The following is an 18,880-nucleotide window of genomic DNA, read 5'->3' on the forward strand; positions in this document are numbered from 1 at the left end:
CATGAATGAAAACTCGTTAGATTTTCAATTTGAATGTTTCCATATCATTCCACTAAATGCATAATTTCTCGCAGAAAGTAGAATACTTGCAAAAATGTTTCGGGTCGCTGGTAATTCATTGAAAAAAGAGAAGATGTTTCAATCATTTGCTTTTGAAAACAAAAAAGCACATGTTTATTAGGGCTTTATTCTTTTCAAGTTTAAGAAAATACCACACATATTCAGAGCAATCATGAATATTTCCCTCGGAATTTTCCGCACGGAGAATAATTTTAAAAAGTTAAATTCTTTTAATATCAAATATCTTAAGACGTTGAAAACTACTTGAGTCATTCAACTATGAAATATTCTCGGACAATCAACAAAAAAAATTCAGTTTTTAAGCATAAATATGGAATTAAAAAATTGCGAAATTGGGGAAAGGGAACAAATTCCGCACGGAATATTTATTCATGATTGCCCTCATTAACAAATATTGTACCGCCTCTATAAGCGGTGTTTTAGTGTGCGGCATGTCGTTCGGACCTGGAGGAGGTTACATGTCAATGATATGAAGCCGTCTTTATGGGAAATAGTTTTTTTTTCTGATGAATAAATTTGTTCTTCAAAAATATATATCCCTAATATACATCGAACATAGAAATAAATACATAAAATGTCGAATGGAATTTGACACTAACACTACAACCCAGTTCAGTCAGCTGGGTATTGCTGCTACCTTTTCTTGTTCTACCATGCTGCAAAGCGTTCCTTAACCCCGAAAAGTGGCAAAACTGGAACCAATTTTTAAGAGAGTGAGAGTGGAGAGAGAGAAAACGGCTTTCTCTTCGACCACAGGCTACCAGCAAAATTTCTGCAGGTAAAAATGGAAGAACTGATTTTTCGACTGTTGTTTGACGATTATTTCACAATGAAAAAGAAAATGGACGAAAAACAGAAGAAAAAGTCGAACGTTGACAAAACAAAATTAAAAACTGAAATAAAAGACGAAATTTGGGAACAAATTGAATACTCTACCACCTGACGGAAAAAATTTGAAATTTTTTTTTAAATTGTAAGTTTTTTCTAAGTAGCCGGCCTTCGGCCGGGGATTTCAACATTTTTTTTAATTTAAAATTTTTTCTTACTTTAACAAGGGAATTTTCGGAACTTAAGAGGCCCATATCTCGGGAAGTATGGACTTCCCCCCGGAAAAGTTTATATATTTGTGATCAGGACAACAAGATCTACCTGTGGTAATTTTTCCAGATTTTTCCGCCAGGTGGAAGAGTATTCTATTTATGCCGAAATTTGATTTTTTTTATGTTTCTTTTTGACTCAACGTGTCACTAAAGGTACAGGAGGCCCATATCTCAGGAAGTATACATTTCCGCAACAAAAGCAATACATGGTTGGAATCGGGATAAAAAGCACTAACTGCGGTAATTTTTTCATAATTTTCTGAGGTGGGTCTGTAAAGGAAACCGAAGCCAAAAATAGAACTTTTTTCTCCTTAATTTTCAACTTCTAGTGGCCACAGAATAACTAGATATTCTAGTGGTCATAAAATAACTAGAGAGTGCGACATGCCCTTGTAAAAATAATGGGGAAGAAAGGGGGTTTGTGAGTAGTTACGGCTGCCAAAAATCCCTTACAAAACCCATGATTTTGGGACTTTTTTTGCTGGGTATCTACCTCTGGAAAAAATTGGAGAGTTTTTACTAAACTAGAGTCACTAACTTACCGAAACATATATGCAATTACCAAATTATAAGCATTTTGGGGTTATCATGAACGGCAATTCCCCGTGAATTTTTTCACTTTCTCCCTTAAGTTGCAACGACGGAAAAACAAAACTCACGTGGAAATCTCGTTCATGATAACCCCCTTTAATTTTACCGATATTTGTCGGTAACTCAAAGTTAGGGTATTACACTACTGACGTCGACTGTAATTTGTGGCGATGCACGCTGTAGAGTCAAAAGACTAAAAGCCTGGCCAACACCACATTAAATCCGCATAAAAGACAAAAGTAAATAGTAAACACGACTTTTTTTTATTTTGTTTCCACTAAATAACATATGTATTAGTTTTCTTGATATTGTTTTAAGATTTAGGATAGTGAAGTAAAACATATTGAAATTATATTTAGAAACTTACATCTTATAAAAATCTACCTACTACTGTACTGAATTAATTAATGTATTGGATGCCAACAAATCTGCAAAGTCGTTTTGGCTTTATATAACAAACAATTCTTAACGTAGCGAATGCAGGTTCCAGACACGAATGTTTACGGGGAAGTGTCGGTCGTGAATCATTTCTTACGATATATACAAACATGAATACATAGTACATACAAAGGAAAATATTGCATATGGAATTATGCGGTTTGGGATAAACGTTACGAACGAACCAATTGTTGTAGAATTCTAATTGAATTTTATTAGGTACATCGTCCACAAATAATTCTAGAAATCTGGTTGGGAACTTCCCGATTGTCCACCCTTGTTACCCCACAACCAGTTAAGCAAGACATTCGGCGCGCCTTGATTTGCTTGGGCTAGAAATTAAGTATTTTTTGAAATTTGTAAATATTATTCACACATCCGATTTGCGATTACTTACACATATCTGCACCCGTAAGTTCCGATACAGCTGCTGGAGGCATTTTAGCTACATCTTGCTGAAATTTCTCCATCTGCCGTATACGTTGTTCTCGCTCCTCCTTAATTACTTTGTCCTTTGCATGACTAACCGTCTGAAGTTGCGATAATCTATAAATCGTAAAATAAAAATCGTAATCATTTACAATACGAGCAAATGTGTTTATTTGACCCACTTCAAACTCAATTCATCGTCGGCAGTAGTTTGAGTTGAACCTGCAACTAAGCTACTTGAACTGCTTTCCTGATTTTTTGGTAGTTGAATTGTTGAAATACCTTCGGGGGATGATGTAACTGCAAATGGGAGTGTTCAGTAAGTTAATTTAACGAAAAACTAATCATAAAAATAATTTACCATCAGGCGATGCCCCTAGTTGAGCTTTCATTGCTTCCATTTGTCGCAATGTATTGGACAACTTGAGTTGCAATGTATCTCTCTCTTCCAAGAGAGAGACTAATTCCAAAGTCATTTCCTCACAACGCATATCACGTTGATGCAACATGTATAAGGCCAAGTCTAATTCGGCTTTGGTTACGGGAGTGACATCGGAAGTATTTGTAGTTTTCCGTTTATCCACAACACCAATGTGGGACATAGTGTTTTGTAATTTGAATGGATCGTATTGTGCAGCCAAACGGGCATATTCTGCCGATCGTATAGCCAGTTGTTCTTTAAGGGTCACAATTTCAACCTCTTGCGATTCCAATGCTCTTTGCATTTGCTCCATTAACGTTTCGACACTCGTATTGTTATCCTTCGCTCTGATGCGTATGGGAGTACCATCGTGAGATGCTTCAGCAGATGTGGTTCCTGATGCTGTCGTCGATTCCGATGCTGGAGTAGAAGACGATGTGGTCTCCACTGAAACAATTTGTTGTACAGGTTCAAGGGATTGGTTCGATCTTAATGCATTAATTTCAGCACGTAACCTTTCCTCTTCGGTCTTGAAATCCTGCTCACGTTGAGCTAAATGGTCCTGCCACATCTTTGCAATTTCACCGCAACGTTGCTCAACAACCGCTTGCCATTGGGCATTCAGAGCCTCAATATCTGGGCTTACACCCGTATTGTATCCTGTGTTCCTTTGTAAAGCTTCGACCGTTTTACGTAGTTCCAAAATTTCCACATTCTTTGTGTCCAATTCCAATGTGAGAACTTTCATTTTGTCCTCTTGGTGCAGACTTTCGAGTACATGATTGTTTAGCACCTGAAGTTCTTCCTCCATTTGCTTCTTCTCCGTCAATAAATCGTTAATCTGTTTGGCCAATTCTCTTTCCCTCGCCACATCAGTGGAAGCTTCTTTTTTGGATTGCATTTCTTTGGTTAATTGCAAAGACAGATTGTTTTCCAACTCGTGTTTATCTTCCTCCAAATCTTTAACTTGGAGTTTCAGCATTTGAATTTCTTGATTTTTCGTCAATATTTCCAGTACAAGTTTTTCTGTTTGATCTTCATTCATAAGATCATTTATGCGCTGTTTCAGATGCAATATTTCCGACTCCTTCTCTTGTAATTGTGCCGATAGCTCATCGCTACTTACTCCGCCGATATGTTTTTGTTTCAGTTGTTCATTTTCGGATTGAAGATTCTGAAGCTTCTCCTCGAATGTTTGTCGTTCTTGGTCCATTTGAGATGTTTTCGATTTATATGTTTCAATTTCCTGGCTCAGACGTTGCACATGCTCTTCCAATTGTTGCTTATTTAAACGCATTTGTTCAAGCTCAGGGTTAGACTCTTCCGATGGTTTATGTCTAGCAGCGTCCAGCTGTTTCTCCTTTAGCTCCTTTAAGGAAGCCAACTCCGCTTCCAAGTCAATCAAGCTCTGTTTGGTATTATTGAGAGTTTCTCTCAAGTTGACTACTTCCTTTTGAAGACTCTCCAATTCCGAAGTCAGTCTTAATTCATTGGCTTGGGATAGAGACAATGTTTCAGCTTGAACTTCAAAGTCTCTGGCGATCTTTTTGTTTGCATCGAGAAGACTGTTATACGATTCTTGAAGATTTTGCAGTTCAATCTTAAGATTGTTGAGGTGAGTTGTCTCATTATTTGATGTAGCCTTCACTTCTAAAACTGCAAGTCTTTGGCGTAAGGACTCAATGGTTTGTTCTGCACGTTCCGAATTGGCCTTTTCCTCCTCCAATAGGGCTTGCAATTCTAAACGATCGCCAGTAATGTCTTGTATCTCGGTAGTTAGAGATTTTATTTTGGTTTGCAAATCCTCGATATCTGAAGTTGGGCGTTGCGTCAAGGTGGTAGCTGATGAGCACTCTTCAGTTGCAACTTTAGGTTGATCGCTAACATTATCTGTTCCCCAGTCATCTAGACTTTGCAATTTCTGCTGCAATTCTCTAATGCGAGCTTGATACATTTGTACTTCCATATCCTGTCGTTCTTTCATTTCGGCCATTCGCTCATTACCCGAAGTCAAGACGTCAATTCGTTTTAGCAGTTTCTCCCTCTCAATCTGGAATTGCTCCTGTTGTTTAGCTTGCTCTTCTAATTTGGCCTCCAATGTCTTTATTTGGCCCTTCATCTCTTCCTGAATGGCTGCATCCAAATCGTCGAACATCGATGGTCCAGATTCAATTGAAGACGATTTACGGAAGGCTGATGAATTCAAAGATGTTTGAAGTTCATCAATTTTCACCTTGTACTCTTTTAGTTTCTTCATAAGTTTGCCGGACTTTATGTGCAGTTCTTTCTTCTGGTCTTCACTGCGCTCAAGGGACAATTGTAACTCCTGCAAGCGTTCATTCAGTTCTTGATTTTGAATTTCAAGTTGTTGCTCCCTGGGCACTAAAGAAGCTGATGCTGGAGAGGCACCAGTCATAGCAGCTGATTGCATAGCAAAATGTTCTGCTTCAGCTGCGGCTTCATTTCCCCACGAATCTCCACCCCAGTCGTCTCCTCCAACATCCAGTACTGAAATTGGGGTATGGCGTGTTTCTTCAGGGTGACAATCACGCACCTTCTTCGGTACAATTATTTCTTCTACCACTGGCTCCGTAGATACCTCCGGTATTACAAATGGATTGAAATCTTGAGATTGAGTTGAATTACCAAAGAACATGTCTAGTGTGGGCTGTATTGACGGATCGGGCACAATTTGATTTTCCAAGGTGTGCATTGTCTTCTTCAAATGCAATTCGTCGCGGCGTTCTCGTTCTACTTGACGGAATTTTTCTAATTCCTCATCCTTTTGAGAAGTTAACACTTCCAGCTCTCTGATTTGTTGGCGTACGGCACTGAGTTCATTCTGCTCAGCAACAAGTTTCGCTGAAAGTTCTTCTTGAATGGTTTTCAATTCAGCGTTGGTTTCCTGGAGAAGTAGATCCTTTTCCTGAAGACGGCTCTCTAATTCTCGTAAACGATCCTCATATTCGGCTTCTTTTTGATTGCGAGTGGCCAATTTTTGTTCCAAATCTTGGGCATGCTTTTCCAAATCGGACACATTACGTTGAAGGTCTTCAATGGTTGGCTGTTCAATGGCTGATGCCTGGTTTGAGGTATTGTTTTGACTCTGAATAATATCGTCGAATGGTGAACGAACCGTTGGATCAGAAGTAAAGAACATTGGAGGTGCCGGTATAACATCGTTGGCCTGTTGTTCAGCATTTGAAGAAGGATGGGCGCTTTGTAGTGTTTGGATGCTTGCTACTTCATGCTGCTGTTCGTTGATTTGTCGTTGCATGTCATGATTGGCCTCCAGTAGAGTATTAAATTCGGCCTGAAGTATGTTAAGGTCTTGTTGGAGACGGGATATCAGAGCATTCTTTTCATTCAATTCCAGCACCATACGTTCATGTTCATGATTATCACTAACAGAAGTATTAGTTTGCGGAGGTAAGCCGAAGGCTAAAGCGAATGGATCGGCTTGATTGGTATTCGAGTTTGCAGCTGCAGCGGTGGCGGCAGCAGCCATCTGAAGTTGCAGATTTTGGCGTTGGTAGTTTTCAATAATTGCCTCTTTTTCCGCCAAAAGGTCAGTAAGACGCTTATTTTCCGTTTCAATAAATACCTGATCGTCCGTTTGGTTCTGGCCCACTTGCATTCTAAGAGTATCCAACTCAGCAATTTGATTACGCAAAGCCTGTAATTCGCTTTCGTGATTCGACGACAATGTTTCGATTTGGTGTCTCAAGTTCTCAATTTCGGTCTTGTCTTGCATTGATTGCATTCGCAACTCTTGTAGATCGTACAGATCTTGCTGTGAGTTTTCACTTTGCATTCTTAGCCATGAAATTTCACGATCCAATTCAGACTTGGCTTGTTCCAGTGCGTTTAGATTTTCTTGAAGTCTCAAAATTTCATTTTGATGGTCGGAACACTCGTCTGTTAGTCTTTCGAGTTTCTCAGCGATTTCTCGTTTCTCTTCATTCGCTTGTTGCAGCTGGTCATTCAATTCACACTCGAGTTCATCCAATTCTGTGGCTTTAGACGCCAATTTTCCGTCGTATACTGCCTTTTGACGTTCAAGGTCCGACTCAACTTTAGCAAGCTGTTCACGCAATGCTGACATTTCTGTTTCGAATTCATTGCTTGTTTCTTCCTTGAATTCTCCATACTCCTTTTCCAGTTTGGTGTATTTACCTTGCAGTTCACTGTGATCAGTTTGGAGTTTGCGCAAATTCTCTTCCATTTCTTCTTTTTCGCTTTGAGACTCGATAAGCCGCTGAGCTATTACTTCATCATGCTCAGAGAGCATATTCAAACGATAGATTAGCTCATCTTCTGCCTTGGCATGCTCTTCGGAAGTTGATTGCAACTGAGCATCCATCAGATTTGCTTTGCGTTCCATTGATGCTCTACGTTCTTCGAAACAGGCTACACATTCCTGCAAGCGACCGATTTTCTCCTTGAAGTTGGAATTCTCCTGTTCCAGAGACTCGATATATGACATATCCTCTTGCAATTTAGCTTGTATACCGTCGTGAAGAGTTTCCAAACGTGTTATGGTTTGTTGGAAATTGGCCTTTTCAGAGTTGTATTTGTCATTTAGTTGATTATACGCCTCCTGCAGTGCTTCCAATTCGGACTTCAAAGATTGGTTGTTAACTGTCTCCACTGATGTTTGATTTGTAGCGGTGATTGCCTCTTCTTCTGGCATTGTGGACAGTTTGTCTTGCAATTCTTTAAGCTGGGTCTGTAAACGTTGAATTTGTCCATTGCGTTCTTTGATGACAGCTTTAGACTTTTCGAATTTAAGCGATTTAGCTTTGAGTTCTTCTGATACTTCTTTCAGACGCTGTTCCTGGTTTGCGAATTCGTGTTTAAGCCTTGTTATTTCCTCCACATCTCCTGCGTGTTTCAAATTATTCGCAGCGTTCAATTCTTCAGTCATTTTTTTAATTGTTTGAATGAATTCATCGTTTTTATCTGTCAGTGTAGCCACGTGGTTCTCCAACTCATCTACCACAGCTTCGAGTTTTTCCAGCTTTTTATTCTTTTCCGCCAACTCGTTTGACAACTGCTCGTAGTTTTTGTTATCTCCTGCATTATCGGGCATATCACGCTGTAATTCCAAAGACATTACAGATTGCCTCAACTCGGCTATTTCTTGAACTTTAAGTGCCAGATTCTCTTGGGTGCACAAAAGTTCTTCCCGCAACTGATCATTCTCGGCCAAGTAGCTTTCCAATTGCGTGATTGTGTTTTTAGCAGTATGTAACTCGAGGCGTAAACTTTCAACTTCTCCAGAATCACCCCAATCGGAGACATCTTGTTTTGCAGCTTCTAATTCGCTTTCTAACTTGCCAATCGTCTGTGCATTCTCTCCTAACTGACTCTCCAATTTAGTGATCGTATTTTTGGCAGTATGTAACTCGAGGCGTAAATTTTCAACTTCACTGGAATCTCCCCAATCAGAGGACTCTTGTCGTGCGGCTTCTAATTCGCTCTGCAATTTGGCAATGGTCTGTTGGGCAGTTTGTGTTTTAAGTCGTAAATCTTCAAGTTCAACTTGTGTAAGCAAATGTTCTTGTTTCAGCTGTTCGTATTCTTCCAAATCATCAGCCGAGAATTTTGGTTGAGATTGGATATGTTGCAGTTGTTTGATGGATGACTCCTTTTCGTCTATTGCCAACTGCAGTTGTCGCACTTCCTGTTCCAGTGTCTTTCTTACATTAAGAAGATCGACCAGCTCTTCCTCTTTCACGACAAGTTGTTGGCTTGTCGCATTAAATTGTTGTTTTGTAGCGTCAAGTTGTTGCATCAAATTTTCATTGGCTGTCCTGAGTTCTTCGAGTTCTTTATTGTCGCACACTTGACTCTGAACCTCCTTTAGCCTATTTTCGAACTCTTGACATTGAAGAGCTTTCTTCTTTAAGTTGGCTGCATACTTTTTGAGTTTCTCTAATTGTTCCTTGTTACGGTGTTCCAATTGATCATGTCCGGCCTGCAGTTGCTGCACCTGTTGCGACTGTTCCTCATAGCGATGTTCTACTTCGCTGAGTTGTGCTTTCAAGAGGGATAATTGTTGAATGAGCTGTTGTCGTTCCTTGTCGGAATTTTCCAATTTCAAATCCAATTGCTGCATTAGCTCCCTGTTGTTGTTTATTTCCTCTTGCAGCTCGGCAATCTCGTCTTCTTTCTCGATTATTTTATTGGAATTCTCTTCCATGGTTCGGTAAAGGTCAATAATTTGCTGGTTTAGGGTATCTATGGTGTCTTGCTTGTTTGACAGTTCATTTAGCTGTTCCTGTACCAAGTTCTTGTTGATCTTCAAAGCGTCTTTCAGTTTGTCACATTCGCTTTGGAGCTCCCGCGTCAATTCAGTTCCAGCCAAAGAAGAGTTCTGCTTCATTTCAGCCAACTCTTGTTTGAGGTCGCGCACTTGTTCCTCATATTGTTGCAGTGCCAATAGCTTCTCATTCATTTCATGCTCGTGTTCCTTGTAAGCTTCAATCAATTGTTGCTTTTGTTCACTGACAAGAGTTTGCAGAATTTCCATTTCTTGTTCGTAAGTCTCACATTTAGATTCGAGCTGTTTACGCAGTCTAGTCAATTGTTCTACTTGCTGTTCATGTGCCATTTCCTTGTCATTGATGACACGGTCAAAGTCTTCAGAGAGTTTTCTTAAATTGGCTATTTCTTCTGTCAATTTTGTAATTTCCTCCGTTTGTTCGGATTCAGCAGTGCGCGATTCATACAACTCACGACTGAGGTCTTCAACTCTTGACTGCAACTCGGTCAGTTGTTGTTCATAGTTTTCATTCTGTTGTACAGCCTCTTTTAGTTTGTCTTCAAGCTCATTTCCAGAAACCTCTGCATCAGCTGGTCGATCAATTGTAGGTTTACTGTCATTGGCATCCTCCTGACTTTGGTATCTTGCTTCGTCAAGCAATCTTCTTAGTTCCATGTTTGATGCTTTCAGTTCCCGATTTTGTGCTGTAAGTTGTTCATATTCTGCCAAAGCTTTTCCATTGGAAGCCGTGACAGCCACCACCGTTTCTACAACGGTGACGGTTTCGACGGCACTACTGGCGTCCTTTACCTTGACCAGCAACTCACTGAGTTGTGTGTGGGCATTCTCTGCCTCTTTGGCTAATTTCTTTGAGGCATTAAATTTGGATTTCTTGTCATTGGCTTTACGATAGGCTTCCAGTTCACAACTCAATTTGGATAATGACTTTTCACATTTTTCGAAAAGTGTTTCCCCGTTTTCAAGGGCTGGCACGACTTCTGAGGACTGCTGTAGAGATGTGAGTTCCTGCGAAAGTTGGTTTTTGTTTGCTTTCGATTCAGCTATTTGAACAGCTAAAGTGTTCTTTTCCTTAGTGGCGCTTTCAAGTCTGTGTAACAGGTCCTCCTGTTTCTTTGTAGCCGTATTCAATTTTGACTCCAATTCCGATTTGTCTTTTGTCAACTCTTCGATGCGTTGCAGCAGTTCATGATTTTCACATGTTAAATGTTCCATTTTTTCTAATACCTCTCGACGTTCGTTGGTGAAGAGTTCAATTTTGGACATTAGCTCAGAACTTTCTTCGCGTAGTTTATTGAGGCTTTCTGTTATTTCTGGATTCATTTCGGTTTGAGTCAATTCGTTGACAGAGTCTTTGTGCGATGACATATCGGAGGATTGACTTGTCTCTCCAGTTTCCAAGCGTTTGTTGAATTCTTCGAGCTCTTGTTTTTCCTGCTGTGTAAGTCTCTCGACAATTTCAATGGATTCGGCTGAGGAGGACGACTTGCTAAGTTTCTCAACTTTATCTAGTAGCTCTATGTTTTCATTCAAGTAGTGTTCGAGTTTCTTATCCAACTCGTCCTTTTGTTGTTTGACCACTTCGATGGCCTCATTGGCGGCCTGCAAATCCTTCTCTTTCTTCTCCAATTCGTTGCGCAGTGAATTCAGTTCGTCCTTTAGTTCCTTGATTTGCTCTTCAAATTGTATTTCAGTTAATTCGGATTTGACACGAGTGCTTTCACCTTGCTTCAATGTTTCATATTGTTTTTCCTTCTCTTGTAGGGCGGCTGAGAGGGTTGCAAATTTTACCTCATATTCCTTCAAAATGTCGTCATGTGAAGAAGCTGTTACTGACGGTTCAACCTGTGTTAACTGCCACTGTCCTTTTTCGTCTTCTAGTTCGGTAATCTTCTGTTGCAACTGTTCTTTCTCCTTGCCCAATCGCACGACTTCTCCGTGAAGATCTGAGCCCTTTTTCAGTTTTTCTATTTGTTTTTCTGTCTGCTTACATTTTAGCTTTAGTTTTATCATGGCCTTGTTTGATTCGTCTAATTTCTGTTTAAGTTGTTGATTTTCCATTTCCAAATCGTTTTTATCGTTCTCCTGTTGTCCTGCTGATGTGGATGTTGAGAAAAGAGGCTTGGCTTTTTGGAAGGTTTCCATTTTCTCCTCTAAAACTTTAAAGTTTGCGTTTAGCACGTTCAACTCGATTGTCTTCTCCATAAGTTCTTCTTCATTTTTCTTCAGTGTTTCTTGAGCTTTTAGCAAGTCTTCTCTTTGTGATTCTATTGTAGCTTCCAAATTAGCTATTTTCTCTGCAATGGAAGTGTCATTTATTTCTAGTTTTTCATTTTCAGAAATTGATTGTTGGAGTTTAGTGTTATCAACTCTTAAAACAGCAATTTCATCCATTAACTCTTGAATCTGCTTAGCCATCTCAGCCTTGACTTGGGAATCTGTATCTGGTTTTATGGAGCCGGAAGAGTTTGTGACATCTGAGATAGTCTGCAGTTGTTGGCACTTTTCTTCAGAACGTTTAAGTTTTTCCTGCAATACAATCACATTTGCCTGTAATTCCTTAACCTGTTCTTCGAGTTGTGTTGCTTTAGAAGCCAAATCACAACGAGCTGTTTCCAAAATATCGTTTACTTCCTGTAGTTCTTTAATGCGATTCAGTTGACTTTCCACTTCAGATTTTAGTTGTTCGTTTTCGGATTTCAAATCAGAGGAGTCGGCCGATTCTCTTTGCCTAAACGTATCTAGCTGTTCCTTTAGATTGGTGATTTCTTCGTTTAGGAGTTCTGTTTCACGGTTGTCATGAACCTGGTCTCTTTTTTCAGACAATTTTTCAATTTCATTTAGTAGACGAGCGTTCTCTTTTGACAATTCATCGATTTTCTCATTTAATTTGGTATGTTCGTTGTCATCCGGTTGTTGATTACCAGTATTCATTCCATCAGATTTACTGTCCTCAATTAATGATTGCAAGCGTCTTATTTCTTCATTGAGCGTCGTTTCTTTTTCTTTGAAGTTGGCCTGCTGATCGGCTAACATCTTTTCTAATTCTTGAATCTTATTTTCAGCGTCCTGATTACTGGTGCGATTGTTATTACTCTGTCTTTCCTTTTCCAACTGTTTCTCAAGCAAACGACATCTATTTTCCAGAAACTTGATGCGCTCTTTTTCCAAACTAAAATTTTGTGTTGTTAAATCTGTAGCAGATTTGTGTCTTTCCCTACTGGTTGGCGTGTATATAAGATGATTGAGATCCGACATAGATCTACCCAATTCTGAAGTATTTTCTAAACACTGCTGAGTCGAGTCAAACTTCTCCTTAAGCTGGGACACCAGCTGTTCTAAATGCTGCTTACTTGAAGCTTTCTGTGCCATTCGAAGCTTATTCTGTTCTAATTGTTGTCGCATCAGCGCAATTTTCTCACTGCCAGGCGTGCTGAGAGCAGTGGATGATGTGGACGTATGTAGTTTGATAGGGGTAGGATTTGGCGTGGAGGCATGACTTGGCATTGGTGAGGCTTGAGAAATATTCAGGAAACTGGGTTTCTCCTCGTAACCCAAAGAGGCTTCATGTGAAGTCACTTCTGTCGAGTATGTAGAAACATTTAAGCCCTGCTTTGACTTGGCCTTGGACTTCATTAGTCTTTCGGCTATACTTTTAACTTTCTCTTGAGCAGCACTTTTGGACGAACCATGCGCTGCTCCGGATTTTCGTACCAATTCCTTAAGGGCGGAAATTTTTTCCTGCAAGTATAAGCACAGTGAGAGCGTTGTATTGAATCATTTATGTGTAATACTCTTACCTGCTGTTGCAGGAAACTTTCCTGCAGATTGCTAATATCTGCTGGCTGTTGGAGTGGTTCGTTCGGATCGGAGGACATTTTCGTATGTGTGAAATTCAATTCTATATCTTCCAAGTGGAGGCGCACTATATACAATGCGTATTCAATGTCAGAGTTACAACCTTATCACATTTATGTGGACGTTTGCTGGCGTTTTCTCTTGTCAAATATAGATTAGATTCGTGCAAAAATCGTTTTCTCTACATGTACTAAAAAATACATCAAATTGCGTTATATATAAAAAATAAATTATAAAATCATTATTCCAAGTAATACAGTATAAGAAACTGTGTAATTCGCACATTTAAAAAGTTATTTCAATATTTATTTAGAAAAATGACATCAACCAATTGTATGAAATAAAAAGAGACATGTTGTGACGTGTTCATTTTTTTGCATTTACAATTTTCTTGTTTTTCTGGTATCATTCATTGCCTTCACATCAAAAAGTTACTGAATTCATAATTTTTATATGGTTTTTATTGAGGTGTCTGTTATAACAAATATTTCTTCCATGTTTTTTGTAAAAATATTAATTTATATTAAAATTTTACCTAATATTTAAGAACAAAATCACAATTAAAAAAGAAAAACAATAATATACTGTCAATGTAAAATGTAGCAAAGTGACAGATAGAGATATCGATAATTTAGTAGATTAGAGTAATCGGTCTATCGACGTCTCATTAGAGCTGGCAATTAAACGATGACACTATCGATAATATCGATTATTTTTTTTAATTCAATATCGACAGATAGTTTTGTTTATCGATATTATCGGATTAAAAAGTCCTAACCTAAAATTCATTGAAATAACTAGAAATTTCGCGGCCTTTCGGTTTTGTGGATGAGAGAAAGTATGTCCGTAGTCACACATATATGGTCTGTTCCAGTACTGCACATTTCTACACATTTTTACTATTTTTTTCGATAACATAAAGGAAAAATCGGTTATCGGAGTTAAAATGTGTAGAGATGTGTAGTACGGGAACATACCAACAATTTCTTCGGAAAAGTAAAATGTATTTTTGTGTATTTTTATTAAATAAAAACAATTGTTTTCTCTCCTTAACATTTCTGTGAACTATTTGTGCAAAATGTCAACAGAAGCAAAGACATTTCCGCCATTTTCATTTCTATATTATGTCATGTTCACACGAGCGTTTCAATTACGTTGTTCGCCTGTCGAACGCCGTACACGAATTAACCCGTTTCCACGACACCATTCGTAATTAACAGAAACATAAACAAAATTTCCTTCACTTTTGTTTCCTTGTTTTCACGAAAATTTGAACTGAAAACACATAAAATATACATTAAATGAATAAGAAAAGCAATAGACTTTCCTTCAAATGTATCTTCTATATTTAACTACACACATTTCATTAATTATTTCCATAAATTCTAAATAATTTTGTATTTTCAATATATTTTTATTTGTTTCTATTTTCAAAATTAAAGAGAGAGAGACATGTCAGAACAATATTTGTGTATACAGACTTTTGGCCTGTTCCCGTACTTTATAAAGTGGTAAAAGTCGTAAAAGTTGTAAAAGTCGTAAACGATTTTCGTATAAATTTTGTGTACGGGAACGCAAAATGTGTAAAAGTGGTAAAAATTGTAAAAACTTTATAGTTCTGGAACAGAGCTTTTCAGTTATTTGTTTCCTTTTTGTTTCTGATTTTTTACGCGGTTTTGAACTAATGGACAAGAAATGTGTGTGGAATTAAGAAGGAAACACAACCATCTTCCTTCTGCATCTATATAAAATGTTTAGTTCATTAATTTTCATTCATCTTTTTCCTTTTTTGTAAAAATTTGTGTGTTTTCAACACATATTTCAATTTTGAATTTAGACATGTCATAATTAATTTTTTCGATAAATTCTCTCATTTGTTAGGGATGGGACATATATATTCGTCGTTCAGAGAGTATTTCTAATCGAACAACGTAGAAAAATCGTCGTTCGTTCATAGAATTTTGTGTGGGGAAATAAGTAATTTATTCGTAGTTATGGGTCGAACAACGAATAGAGAACGAACGACGTACCGTGGAAACGGGCTATAAATGATGAAGACAAATTAACAATAATATCGATAGCAATCGATATTTTAAAATATTATATCGAAAATATTTAATGTTGGGAATATCGATGGTTTGTCAGCTCTACGTCTTACTAGGCGTTTACACCAGACAGTTTGTCTTCAAATACAACTCTGATTTACTAACACATCCATACATTTGTCGTTTGTCTCTCAGCTGTCCATCAGTTTTTCACAGACAGCCGGGTTGACAAATTTTTGACATTTTTGTGAAATAGAAGTGAGATGATAATTCAAATGTGCTGAAAACAAAAGAATATGTACAAAACAAAATATGTGAACGGAAAACAAAACGAAGCCGGTGATTTTCATTCATAATTTTATAACTGTTTTCGCTGTTGTCTGGACGCCTACGTCACACAGGCAAGTTGTGGGATTTTGACAATCAATACATGAAGTCAACTGTCCTGTCATGTGTAAACGCAGGGTTAAGCTGGGTACACATTGTCAGTTTTGAATGTCGATATTTCACAATTATCGATAACTGTCAAACCTTCAAGCAACCACAAAACATTTGGTGGTTGCGTGATGAATGACAAAAATGAACGGCCACACTAGCAAGCAACAACAAAGCTGTCATTCAAAACTGACAATGTGTACCCAGCTTTATGCTAAGTTTACATTTACGAAATCAACTCGATTTCAACTGTCAATTCCATAGCTCAAACGTCAAATGAAATCTCATCTGGATTTCATTTCACGTTTAACCTATGGATTTGACAGCTGAAATCGAGTGGATTTCGTAAATGTAAAGCAAGCATTATAGTGCTTTTAGCATGGTACAATTACAAAGGTAGATGCCTCAGCCCAGCTGATCGAATCTAAAACGTCAAAAAACTAGGAATTCGCCATGAAAAATCAAAACAAAAAAACCATATGATTCGGTAAGTAAGATATCTTGTCTACAGTTTATAGACAAACACAAGCGATAGAAATAAACAACAGGAGACCATTTGGCGAAAATTTTGACAGTTTACATTACAAAAAAAGTTGCTTTTTTGTAGCAATTCGCCGATGCATCCACCTTTGTAATTGTACCATGGCTTTTAGACAGGGTTGTCAACGTGGCGAATTTTCAATGCGTTTGGCGACTTTATTTTTGACTTGGCGACATGGATATTTTTTGGCGGATTACAGAATAGTTTGTGATTATGGCGATTATGTTGGCTAACAGCATGTTTATATTATAGCTTTTTGCCGGGTTAACCTTCTTTATGAGGATTTATTCGACGTACAGGCAATGGTATTGACCATGGTAGAATAAGCTCTGTTCCTTTACGTGCGAGAATCTTCAAGTTTTACCACTTTTTACTCGTAAAGCGTTCCCTTACTTCAAACGCAATACAATTTATATGGGATCAGTTTACAAATTTTACTACTTTTGCCGGTTTTATCATTTTCAAAAGTAAAGGAACAGACAGGCCACTGCTAACAGCTGATTACAATGTTTTCTCATTATGACCTATTCTGTCAAAAGTTGGGTTGACATTTTTTACTGTTGTCGACATGGTTCCAACAAAAAACTTCTGCTGCTTTTTTAGTTTTTGTTGTTTTTTTTCGACCTCTTTGATTTGAATAAAACAGTTGTATATTTATAATAAAGAACAAAAAAGAAAATTCTTCATTAAACATTAGAAACATTTTTAGATTCTCTTTGGCAGTTTTGTTGAGATGTGTGTTTTACTTACTATTTGTATGTAAGTCAAGCTTAATCTCGTGTTTTTTGTTTCCAAACTTAAAAAACAACAAGTTTAAAGTGGGTGCAGTAAAATTGACTACTTTTGGGGATGGCAGAGAAGACTAGTTTCGTCCAACGCCACTTGGACTCATCAGTTCTCTTAGTTCTTTGTATTGAAACAAAGAACCCTTCCCCAATTTTATGACGATTAGAGCTCAAGAATAAGTGTGACTGATGAATAAATGCGAATTCAACCGAAACACCTAAAAACTCTCATAGCCGCATATGTAAACCAAATTAACAGTGGGAGTAGTAAAAATGCATAATTTGACGTCATCACTTATATATATCGCTCATTTACTCAAAGAGTGACATATTTCAAGAAAAAACTTCAAAAATCTCCACATTCAACATCATGAAGCAAAGCATCACATTGACTGGCGCCATGTCTTCTCTGCCATCAGGAAACCTTAGCCACTCCTTTAGGTTTAGCTTAATGCGTACATACATATATTGTAATTTTTTTATTTATGGGCCCCATCGCCTCAAATTACATGTGAAATAAATGAAATGAATGAATGAAATGAATATAAGAATTCAACATTTTGAACTTTGACACCATCTTTAAACGTTGAAGTTTCTTGCACATAAAGTTCTAACTTGCAGCGGCAGGTGAGAAATGGTCGTTCAGATAAACTCGACTAGTTAGACCAAACTTTTACTACTCTTGCCATTTTCAAAAGTACCCAGCAAAAATTTTACATCCGCGGATGCAGTTAAATCACTAGAACAATTGCCGCTGGAATACATCTATTCCTATGAATTTTACAAGAGAGCGCGCAGCTAGGATGTACTCCATTTTGCTTCCACGGCACACAGCTAGGATGCACTCCATTTTCGATCCAAATCACAGTCTTTGATGTAGAGTTTTGGATTGAATTTAAATGCAGTCTAAAGATGTTATAAAATACAAGCCATTGCAAATATCACAAAATAAATAAAATACACTGCTTATTCGTGTAAAACAAGAATATTAACTTTATTACATTAACACAAATTATACAAATTTTCCATTTAATTTGATCATAACTGAGTTTACTTCCTCTGCTCTGCATTTGCTGACAGTGCAATTGATTTTGCTCCATCATCCAAATGGTTTTTTATTTATCCTCCTACTCCAGCTCAGATTGACAAAATAACTCCGAGTCCACTTCAAAAATAGTTTGCGTCTCGTGAATTACAACAATGTTCATAACTTTAGTTTGTGTTTCTTTATTTTTTATAAAACAAATTCTTAAGCTTAAAACACATGCAACGTTTGGGTAAAGTTTTGTGTCCTTTTGGGCGTTTTTACACTGTTGGGCATGATGCCGAAAAATTCAAATTCATTTGAAATATATGCCGACAAACAGATAAACGCTGGACTTTAGTATCGTCTAGAGTTGGGTAATCTAGTTCCTTGTACTAGTTCCAAAACGTATGAGTAACATCATGAAATATAACGTGTGATAGTAAGTATACGCAGTTTGTTCAAATAAAAAATGTGGGCCATTGGAACTGCAAAGTAAACTAGATAGTTCCATATAGTTCCTTTGGCACAACTCTAGTATCGTCGTCGCCCTGTTGTTCATGGTAGAATAAGAAAAGGTAGCAGCAATACACAGCTGACTGAACTGGGTTGTAACGTTAGTGTCAAATTTCATATGACATTTTATACATTTATTTCTATTTCGATGTACATTAGGGACATATATTTTTTGAGAAAAAAATATATCATTCGGAAAAAACCGTTTCCCAGAAAGACTTCTTCATATCAATGATATGTAACCTCCTCCAAGTTCGAACGATAAGCCGCGCAGTAAATCACCGCTTGTAGAGGCGATATAACGTTTGTTAATATGTGAGGTATTTTGTT

General features: G+C 37.7%; 1 protein-coding gene and 1 long non-coding RNA gene across 3 annotated transcripts; one reads left to right on the forward strand and one right to left on the reverse strand.

The window, feature by feature from the left end:
• The first annotated feature begins 1,080 nt into the window (after positions 1 to 1,080).
• On the forward strand, positions 1,081 to 2,319 carry LOC141399455 (uncharacterized). Its single transcript, XR_012411848.1, has 2 exons — positions 1,081 to 1,235; positions 1,335 to 2,319. It is a non-coding gene; the product is annotated as an uncharacterized lncRNA (long non-coding RNA).
• Positions 2,066 to 13,854, reverse strand: lva (lava lamp). 2 transcript variants are annotated; one of them, XM_073978238.1, is made up of 6 exons: positions 13,740 to 13,854; positions 13,147 to 13,394; positions 3,001 to 13,087; positions 2,822 to 2,939; positions 2,608 to 2,756; positions 2,066 to 2,542 (listed from the first exon to the last, which is right to left on the reverse strand). In XM_073978238.1, the coding sequence occupies exons 2-6, from the start codon at positions 13,222 to 13,224 to the stop codon at positions 2,451 to 2,453; spliced, it is 10,524 nt and encodes a 3,507-aa protein (XP_073834339.1). In that variant the 5' UTR covers positions 13,225 to 13,394; positions 13,740 to 13,854; the 3' UTR covers positions 2,066 to 2,450. The 2 variants fall into 2 exon arrangements, with proteins under 2 accessions (XP_073834339.1, XP_073834340.1); XM_073978239.1 differs by having other exon boundaries at positions 13,589 to 13,813.
• Between the last annotated feature and the right edge of the window lie 5,026 nt (positions 13,855 to 18,880).

This window comes from Musca autumnalis, unplaced genomic scaffold (genome assembly GCF_047663935.1).
Source record: "Musca autumnalis isolate F117 unplaced genomic scaffold, ASM4766393v1 scaffold_3, whole genome shotgun sequence".
NCBI classification, from domain to species: Eukaryota; Metazoa; Arthropoda; class Insecta; order Diptera; family Muscidae; genus Musca; species Musca autumnalis.